Consider the following 10,048-nt stretch of genomic DNA (forward strand, 5'->3'; position numbering starts at 1 on the left):
ATTTACTTGCTTTGTGGTGCTGTGCAGTGAAAACAAAATTGTACTTTACCCCTCCCAGATTAGCCCATAATACCCTATCACATCCGACTGCACTTCTGCTGAGAAGCACACCAACTGTGCTGTGGGGGCTTGCCTCCCTGCATGCTTTTCCACTGGCACCAGCAGCAGTGGGACATGGAGCTCTTCCCTGCCGCTTCAGGGTTTCAGGGCTTGTCCCTTTCTCGTGAGCACTCATGACCATACCCAAATCTGCTGCAGAATGTCAGTGGTGTTCCATATACCTTCACAGTAAGTCCGAATATGCCTGTTAGGGTGTGGATTGCTGCTTTATTGAAACCAAAGGATATATAAACACAACTTTGGCTGTGGTTCCCCTGGCTCTGGTAAGATTTTTTGGCAGGATCTCAACAGAAAAATGCTGCCTTTGTACAGTATGCTACTGCGGAAACGTGCCTTTCCTTCCACTGAAACTGCAGGTTGCTATACAAAGTTTCAGTGACTTGGCTATAAAAATATAAGTGTTATTCTAAATTTGGCCCTCTCTAGATTATATCCTGGACCATGCATCATGGAGAACATTTTGACTTTTTTTAGATCTTCCTGTGCTCAGGTTTGGGCTTGATTTATCATGACAAACTGGAACTATGCAGTTACTTCATGAAGAAAATTAGGGTTTCGTTACAATGCAATACAATTATAGCATGACTGACTTTCTCTGAATTTGTATACAATCTCCTTTTTTCAATTTAGGATTGAATAAAATGCCAATTTTTAATAATCAAGACAATGATATATGCTGCACCTGCTTTATAGCTGTTTATCGTATAGCCTTCATCTGCTGTGATATGAATAAACCAATCACAGCTTAACTAGGTTTGTCCATATTTGTGCATTTTGATTCTGATATCCATTTTGCACTAGAATACAAATACCATTTATTATCATGGTTACCAAGCCTCACAGCTACAAACTCTAATAACTTCGAACTGGGCAAAAGATTGCTTTCAATTTCACAGTATGAAATGTCAATGAAATATTTACAATATTTACTATGTTTAATTTTCCATTTATTTATTCTTCAAGATGAGGAGCTTGGCCTTGCATTTGTCAAAATGAAAGCCGTAAGCTTGCACAGGCTCTAAGGTTGCTGAATTCTGTCCTTGCCATTGCTGGCAATCGTATCACATAATCCTGTTCATAAATTTATCAAGCTGTATTTTTAAACTATTTAAGCAGCTTTCCCCTGACAACTACATTGGGAAATTTATTCTGAAATCTCACTCTTTGGGTGATTAGACACTTCCTAAGTTCCAGACTACCCTGTGTTCTGGAGCTCACTGTCAACACAGATGTCAGAGGTCACAGTCTGCTTCCAACAAATAACTTTGGGAGCAGTAAGTTTCACCCATCACTCCTAACTATACAGGTGCTATATAGAAACAAAACATGTGGTCACAGACTACTGTTCATTATCAGAAGCTATCTTAGGACCACAGGATAATTCAGGTGGGAAGGGACCTCTGGAGGTCTGTAGTCCAGCCTCCTGCCCAAGGCAGGGTCAGTCACGAGGCCACAACACGGTGCTCAGGGGTTTACTTCATCTGGTCCTGAAAACCTCCCAGGATGGAGATGCACAACATCTCTGGGCAGCCTGTGCCACTGCCTCACTGTCCTCTTGGGGAAACAGTTTTCCTTATAACTGATCTCTTGTTTCAACTAATGACCACTGTCTCATCCTCCCACCAAGAATCACTGAGAAGAGCTCATCTCTTATCTTCTGTCACCTCCACATAGGAAGTGGGTGGCTGCTGCCGGGTTATCATTCCCCTACCCCAAGCCATCTTTTCACCAGGCTGAATAAATCCCTGTTTTGGGTTTGTGTGGTGGGTTTTTTTGGTAGCGGGGGAGGGGGCTGCAGGGGTGGCTCCTGTGAGAAGCTGCTAGAAGCTTCCCTGGCTCCAAGTCGGACCCGCAGCTGGCCCAGGCTGAGCCCATCAGTGACAGTGGTAACACCTGTGGGAGAGCAGATTTAAGAGGGGAAGCCTGCAGTGAGTAGGGGATTGGAATGTGAGAGGAACCCCTCTGCAGACAGTAGGGCCAGTGAGGAAGGAGGGGAGGAGGTGTGCTGGAGGAGGGGATGTCCCTGCAGCCTGTGGTGAGATGGCAGGCTGTTCCCCCAGCCCATGGGGGGGAGCAGGGAAGCAGATGCCCACCTGCAGCCCGGGGAGGAGCCCCCACTGGAGCAGTCGGATGCCCCCCGAAGATGGCCGTGACTCTCTGGGAAAGCCCGTGCTGGGGCAGTCTGTGACTGAAGAGCGGCCTGCGGGAAGGACCCACGCCAGGGAAGTTTGTGAGGAACTGCAGCCGGCAGGAAGGACCCCACGGCGGAGCAGGGGCCGAGTGAGGAGGAGTCCTCCTCCCCCTGAGGAGGAAGGAGCGGCAGAGACCAGGTATGACGGACCGACCCCAACCCCCATCCCTGTTCCCCTGCGCTGCCGGGGAGAGGAGGAGGTGGAGAGAACCGGGAGTGGAGGCGGGGGGGCTGGGGGGAAGGTGTTCTCAGGTTGGGTTTTACTTCCTAATATCCTTGTTTGGATTGGGTTGGTAGTAAGTTAGATTGATGTTGTTTCTTCCCCAAGTTGAGCCTGTCTTTTGCCTGTGACCATAAGTGGGGAGCGATCCCTCCCAGTCCTTGTCTCGACCCGTGAGCCTGCCTTTATATTTTCTCCTCTGCATCCCACCGGGTCCGGGGAGGACGAGTGAGTGAGTGGCTGTGTGGTGCTTTGCTTCCGGCAGCCCTGACCCCTGTCTTCCCTGCACAGGATGAGCACTCCAGTCCCCAGGTCCTTTCCACAGAGCTGCTCCCTGGCCAGGCAGCCCCTGGCCTGTGTCACTGCAGGGGCTTCTTCCTTCACAGGTGCAGGACTTGGCATTTGTCCTTATTGAATGTTGTAAGGTTCCTGTTGTCCTGTTCCTCCAGCCTGTCTCAGTCCCTCTGAATGGCAGCCCTACTCTTCAGTATATTGACTGGTCCCCCCAACTTGGTGTCATCTGCAAACTTGAGAGCACACTCCTCCAGCTTTTCCAGGTCACTGAACAGGACAGGTTCCAGGATACACCTGCGGTACCCCACACACTACAGGCATCCAGGTAGGGTCCAGCCAGGAGCCATGACCTCTGATCGTTGTCATCCAACCAGGCTTTTACCCATCTGGTTGCCTATCTATCCAGATGGTAAAGTCCCAACCTGGGTACAAAAAACTGTGGGAGTCTGTGTCAAAAGCCTTGCTAAAATCCATGCAAATGACAACCGCTGCTCTTCTCTCAATTACAAATGCAGTCACTTTACTGTGGAAGGCCACTGGGTAGGTCAGGCACAGTTTGTTTTTAATAAATGCATGCTGACTGCTCCCAGTCAGTGAAATGAGGTCATAAGGGGCTACCAGTGGAAATAAGGTATTGGGATCCTGTTGCCTTTGTGTGCTTGACTTTTAGTTTGCATTGCTAAATACAGAAAAAAGTCATCAAAAAATCTAGAAATATGAAGGGTAGGAAGAATATTGACCACTGGAAGTTGGAAATTTACTTCATATATGTTTGAGGCAGTTGGAGGTGGAAGCACTTGATGCAATACTTTATTTATTGTAAGTTTGGTCTTCAGGAATGACTTCAGGAGAGCACATTTTGAGTAGGAAATTCTCCTACACAAACCCCAGAGAGCTGGGGACTTTCTTTGCCTATGTGGCATAGTGTGCAGTGCCAAGATTCTCGTCCTGAGCACTAACACAGTATTTACTGAAAGGGAAAAGGCAAATTCTGCCATTCAAGGAGGGAGAAGCTTTTCTGCATATATATGAGACATGTGAAGGCCCTGTCTGGAGTTTGAGAGGAAGTTATTCTCTTTCTGTAAAAAAAAAAAAAAAAAGCCATTACTTTTCAAGACTTACATGTTAACAAATGACTCAAATTTTCACTATATGCTGTAAAGTTTGCTCCCTCCCCAAAATACAAATACATGTCTACGGAAAAAAAACTCCACTTTAAAAATATTTTGAAATGAGAGTTAGATTAACTCCTGAGGCAGTTTAACCCCTCTATTTCCTTTTTCTTGACAGAAAATTCAGAAATCAGTTGCAACTGCAATTTATCTGTCATTCTAGAGTTTGAAATAGTCTATGAAAAATATCAAACTGAATGACAAGACAGATAATCTGTACATCAACATAAGCATTAATTCTACTCTATATACTTAACCTTTCAGAGAGACAATGGTGAAATTAGATATGTCTTTTTTTAGAAGTGACATTTTAGTGTAATCCCTTAAGCAGACAGGATTTTAAATATATGCTTTCAAGTAAGTATTAAGTGTTTTTATTATTATTATTCAAATAATGATGGATCAGAGAAAATGAGGAGAATTTTGAAACAGTTTCAAGTTCAATTGTCTTAGTGGCAGGAAGGATGGTTATTAGGTTAAATAAAAATAGGTGGCCTTTTTTCATGTTCCTCACCAGGAAACAGAATATTCATTGAAATTTATATGGATATTTTAGCTGAGTAAAGACAGACTCTGACTGCTTTCATGGACAATTTTATGACCTTTTAGTGTGCTAAAAGTATCTGCTAAGAATATCAGTAACTTAGGGATATTCTACATTATGCTGAGCATATTAAATTAAGCCATCACAGGGAAAATGATAATCTGAAAGGAACATAAGGCACAACTTCATTATACCTATCTACATTGTCAGGGCCCAGCACATTGTTGCCTGCTTTCCTGGCTGCCTAAGAGCAAATGAACTATATGTTACTCTGCTTTAAGCATCCTCCATCACACAGGGATATCTTGTGGCCTTCAAGTATCTCCTCAGCAGGCACTGTGGACCATACTGAGCATCACTAGAAGTATGATTGTCTCCAAACACACCTCAAGCATGATTGTCATGCCAGTGGTTATAGATCATTTAGCTTCTCAGAGTGAAAATGGTAAAGCAATGCTAGAGCACAGAAAAGCCACCTATCACCTCAAGTCTAAGCCAAATGCAAGTCTATGTTAGCAGGCAGAATGCTGCTAACTGTCCATGGGGATGGGAGGAAAGTTTGCTGTCACCATGGAAAGCAGCTGTTAGCTCCTGTCTGCAGCAAGACTGAGCAGCCCCAAGAGTGGGCATGTGAGTCTGTAACTACTCAGGTAACTTTCCAGCTGTTTTTCTTATAGGACATGCATGGATGCCACTGCTTGAGTTCCCAAGAGAACACATTAAAGACAAAAGAGTGCTCCCATCTTGCTTGTCCCCCTCAGAGGCAGTCCCACCTGGGGCAGAGCAAAATGTTTGTGTACAGCTCCTGCAGCAGTCCTGGTGTGTGAGACCCCTGCACCAAGCCTCAGCTCCAGGACCAGAGGATAAAGACAACAGCACAGCGGCCAAGGTGTTCCATGTGCTCCATATGCTTTTGAAAACTGCATGCAGCCCTGCTCTGCATACATGAATGTTTTCATTCTCCAGGAGTTATAGGTAACTTTGACCCTCTTCACACCAGACAGCAAAATCAGTATCTAAGTACACTTAATAAATAAAGGTTGTTGGGCTGTATGGACAGAGTCATGCTGCAAAGCCCTTTTGCTCCAGCTCACACCAAAGAACTGAGTGTTTCATCAAGTAATGGATGGCAGCTTTCTACACAGGGCTACTGATTGGGTTGTTTTCTACAAATTCTTCTGCTCCTCAGCCCAATAATTTTATCCTGTTCCCTGAATCTCTGCCAGATCTAACTGCTTTTTAAAACCTTGGGCTTTTGAAAGCATGGTAGATGTTAAAGGGAAAACAAGCAGTTCATGCGAATACTTTTTCTCTTAAGGATTCCAGTCATTTCAGTGGGCTTGGATCAAACTCCATGACTCTGATCCAAAAACTATAGGAGCCAATGGCAAATAGTCCACTGGCTTAGCTCAGGCACAGATTCAATGGGCAAAATGCCATAACTATTCTATATATGACTTTGTATTATGTTCTGGTAAACTGTCCATCTTTTTTTCCTATGGAAAAAATATGCACACATGCACACATTTTATAAGCAAAAAAATCCCTACATCTTTCTTGGTTTTGTACTTATCTGGATGTTCCTTGTCATCTGAGAATTAACTAAAACAAGATCCTACAAATGCGAAAATCTATGTGGCACATAATTTGGGCAGTTAGTATTTATTTAGGAGTTTTATCTTCAAAGATCAGAAACTGAAAAAAAAAATGTTTTGGGATGATTTTGCAGACAAACAAGCTGCCAGGTTTGGATAATAAAGCACCTTTTTTGCAAAGCAATCCAGCTGTGCATCCTTATCTTGCCTGTTCCAGAGGAAGAAAATGAAAAGTGGATTCACTAACATAATGAACATTTCAAAGGATGTAAAGTAAAATCTGTTATATGATGTAAGGCTGCAGTTCTTAGATGATATTACAAGGCTGGGTGAGTCCGAAGAGACTTTTTCTACTGCCAAATAGAAAGACAAAGAACAAAAAGTAGAAACATAGCCATACACTGGGGGGTTTACTGAGGACCCCACTACAGGGTGGCAGCAGATGCTCCACACCTATGACTCACTGTGGCTCAGTAACTCTCCATATGAAGAATTTGGGTTATTCTCCTCCATGCTATACCTCCAAAAGTATCAGTAAGCTTTCTGTTTGTACAGCACCTAGGAAAAATATTTCCCAGTCTATCAGTAGGGCCCCTGGGTCCTATCCTAAAGTAAAGTAAATCCACTTCACAGCAAGAGTAAGGGTTAGTAAAGGACTTTCTTTTATTGAATGGTAATATCTTTTGATAGAGAAAGGAAATCTCAGTTAAAACACAAGCTATAATTAGGATAACACATTTGAAATGATGAAATACTTCTTGCCTTGAGCTCAGTGGCCATATTAAGAATTGCAGTGTGAGATATTTGTTTTCAAGTAGCTGTCAACATATCATTGGTTTTCCACACTTCTGGGATTAATAGGTAATTATGGTGCACACAGGAATTAAAAAGATTGAGTGCATTACTACACCTACTTCTCTCTCTGCCTAAAATCAGAACTCCTTTTCACAAAAACTGTTTCACTCTGCTCCTGTGTGTTGAGTTCAGCAAGCCTGTGTGCCTTACAGCCACCTGAGGAAGTGCCTGATCCTGCCTCTTTTCAAAAGCCTGTTGTGAGCAGGATATCTGCTGCTGTTTTCCACATCACACTTCCCAGCCCTTTGCTACAGCTTGCTGCTGGAGAGCACAGCTGTCACTTCTGGAAGGTTTCTAGCTGTTTCTCACTAACTGATCAGAGTATCTCATTTTGGGATAGGGATAATCCATTACTGAAAGATGCCACAGTACACCGCAACAAATTAAGTGTTTCATTTCCAAAGTTGTTACATCCCACTGTCTTGCAGACCATTCAACAACATTAACGTAGTAGTAGTCATCGCTAATACCTTTTTTTTTTTTTTTTAGGTCCTGGGGACAACAATACCAGGAGAAGTCACACCGCAGGCAATAGACACGTCTGTGGTAAGAGGGAAGAATTTAACTTTTTACAAGGCAGCAGCATGTAGACAATAAAGCCAGCCATGCCCAGATGTGCAGTGACATTTCAAAAAGGAAGCACGTTAAATGTTTAAACTTCAATGAAATATTAAGCAATCTGCATTTGTTGTCAATGTGTAGAAGTGGTATTTACCTCTCTCCAAAGAGTGACTCCGGTTTTGTCATGTACTGGTGAGCAGTTTCATAGCTCCTCAGTCTGTAGGTTGTTAGGCCTGCGTATACTGTCAACATCAAGGAATGTGAATTATAGGGCAGCTTTCTGGGCCAGTCTGTCTCACAAGGGGAATCTAAAAGAGATTTTAGCTAATGGTGTCAGATCACTGAGGCGTACCTTTTCAGGAGCTGATTTTGTGTGACCTGCGGCCTGTAGTGTAGCTATGCTTAACTTGCAGCTATCAAACAAGCAATCAGAGAGACCTAACAGATGACTAGATAGAAACTGCTGAAAAATGATAGGGGTCTGCAAATAAGATAAGCTGAAAACTTGTTTTTAAGCACTATTGATAACACACTTGAATTAAAATAATTGGTATTGAAATTCCCAATGCTGCATCAGAAGACTTATGTACATAAGCAGAAGATGGTTGCTGCTCAGTTTTCAGTAGCTTCTGTTCCAGGCAATGGAGCTGGTTTTGTCTCCAGAGTATCCAATATTAGCAAGATTGAGGTCTAATTAGATGTTTATTAAGCCTTGCACTTCTCCCTTCTTCCCTCCTCCCCTACTTCTACTCCTACAAGGTACTGATCTTCCTGGTGGAAGCCATCGTATTCACTGGTATAAATACTCTCCATATGCGGACATTTCAGGAGTGTATTTTTGAAATAGGCAAATGTTCTTCACAAAAGACTCAGCAGTCTCGTTCATAGGCAGTTTCCTTTGGGAGCCACAGTAAAACTCCTGAACGCAGTACTCAGTGAATGGTATTTCACTGGCCTTCATAATTAGGAATTATTGCTGCCTGAGCCTCTTTCATACAAATGATTTCAACAGTCAAGAAGTAAATGTACTTAGCAGCAAAGCATGCTGTTCCTTTTTCATTGCCGCTAAGACAGCAGGACCATTCAGAGCTGCCTTCAGCACAATTATAAAGTGTTCTCAGCTGCTTGGAGCCATTTCAGTCAATCTGAACATTTATTTCCTTTCATAGCAATGCAGAGTGAAGACGCTGACAGTCCTTAAATGCATTGCTCAAGATGTACAGCAATTAACAACCCAGCTTCTGGGGCAGATGGTTTTAAGCTGTCCAGTGTTTTAGGTAGCACAGGTGTTGCTCCCTTGTGCTGATGCTTTAACCAGCTGCAACACTGTAGATGAGGAGAGATCTCAGGATCAATGGTAAATTAGAGATCTTTTTCTTCTTTACATCACAGGCTTCAAGAGACGCCAAGTACCTGGCACCTGATGACTGTAGACCATTGAACCCTGGCACATATGAGATAAGCAAATAAAAAGAGGTGATTGAGAACTTTTCTGCACATCTTGGACAGTGCCAGCAGCTAAGCTGCTAAGGCAATAGGCTCGGACCCTGACTGCCACCCTAACTGTCCTGAGCACCAGCTGATCTTCAGGACACAGCAAGAAGAGGTCATCCTCCAAATAAGGAGGTAACATTTTCCATATTAGCACTATTTTTTTCCAGTCTGCTTACCTCTAGCTTTGCACCTGTTCAGTTGTCTGAATCCACACCATTATCTACAGCCACCTATGTTTTCTTAATGGGTTAAAAAAGGAAAAAGAAACACATCTCTGTTGCTCAGTGTATTCCATGAAGTTAGGCTTATTTGCATAAAAAAGGCTCCCCCAAAAAATCAAGTGAGGCTGACTAATGTCCTGAAGATCCTTTTAGTGCTTAAGAGGCATGCATTGTGGAAACTGTTTACTGTCTCCTGAGTAATGGAGTCTGTGATAAGCAATTTGTTTTGTAGGAAAATAATGTCATCTCAAGTAGCTGAAGGATATCGTAATGACTTTCCACATTGTCAGCATTCCATTGTATCTCTTGGCTTCTGAGTACACTGGTGTATCGAAAATTAATACAAGGGAAACAGAAAATTGCTGCAAACGTTAAACATGCTGCCACATTTCAAGGATGTAGCTGTTGACTTTACTAATATTAAAACCAGAATCCAGTAGAAACCTACACTTTTTGCACAGAATATGAGAGCTGGCTTTAGGATGATGGTCCCCAAAACATTATTATTCCTTAGGTCTGAGGATGTTTCTTTTCTGGGACCTGACAGCATTTGAGGTTTCTTAAGAACGCTTTGGATTACAGGCACAGCATGAGCTCCCTCTTGTGAGCCATGCCTAATGAAAAAAAGTCAAGGAATTCTCAACTGTCGTCTGATCTCAGTTCAGGACTAAACCTCCTAAAATCTCTATAACACTGGGAGACTCCATAGCTTGCTTTGATTTGTGGATCAACTGCCTGTGGAGAAGGGGCATCTAAAAATAGCTGAACATGATGAAGGGAC

General features: G+C 43.1%; 1 protein-coding gene across 2 annotated transcripts in view; it reads left to right on the plus strand.

Annotated features, from left to right (window-relative positions):
- The window catches only part of LHFPL6 (LHFPL tetraspan subfamily member 6), a 155,979-nt gene extending 146,729 nt beyond the window's left edge, over positions 1 to 9,250 (plus strand). The window contains exons 4-5 of one of the 2 annotated variants that reach the window (XM_069802797.1): positions 7,481 to 7,537; positions 8,945 to 9,250. In XM_069802797.1, the coding sequence (XP_069658898.1) occupies positions 7,481 to 7,537; positions 8,945 to 8,976 (89 nt within the window). In that variant the 3' untranslated portion in view covers positions 8,977 to 9,250. Of the gene's footprint in view, positions 1 to 7,480; positions 7,597 to 8,944 lie in introns of those variants that run through there. The other variant, XM_069802796.1, reaches the window with a different exon arrangement.
- Positions 9,251 to 10,048: the final 798 nt, after the last annotated feature.

Source organism: Haliaeetus albicilla, chromosome 15, assembly GCF_947461875.1.
Source record: "Haliaeetus albicilla chromosome 15, bHalAlb1.1, whole genome shotgun sequence".
NCBI lineage: Eukaryota > Metazoa > Chordata > Aves > Accipitriformes > Accipitridae > Haliaeetus > Haliaeetus albicilla.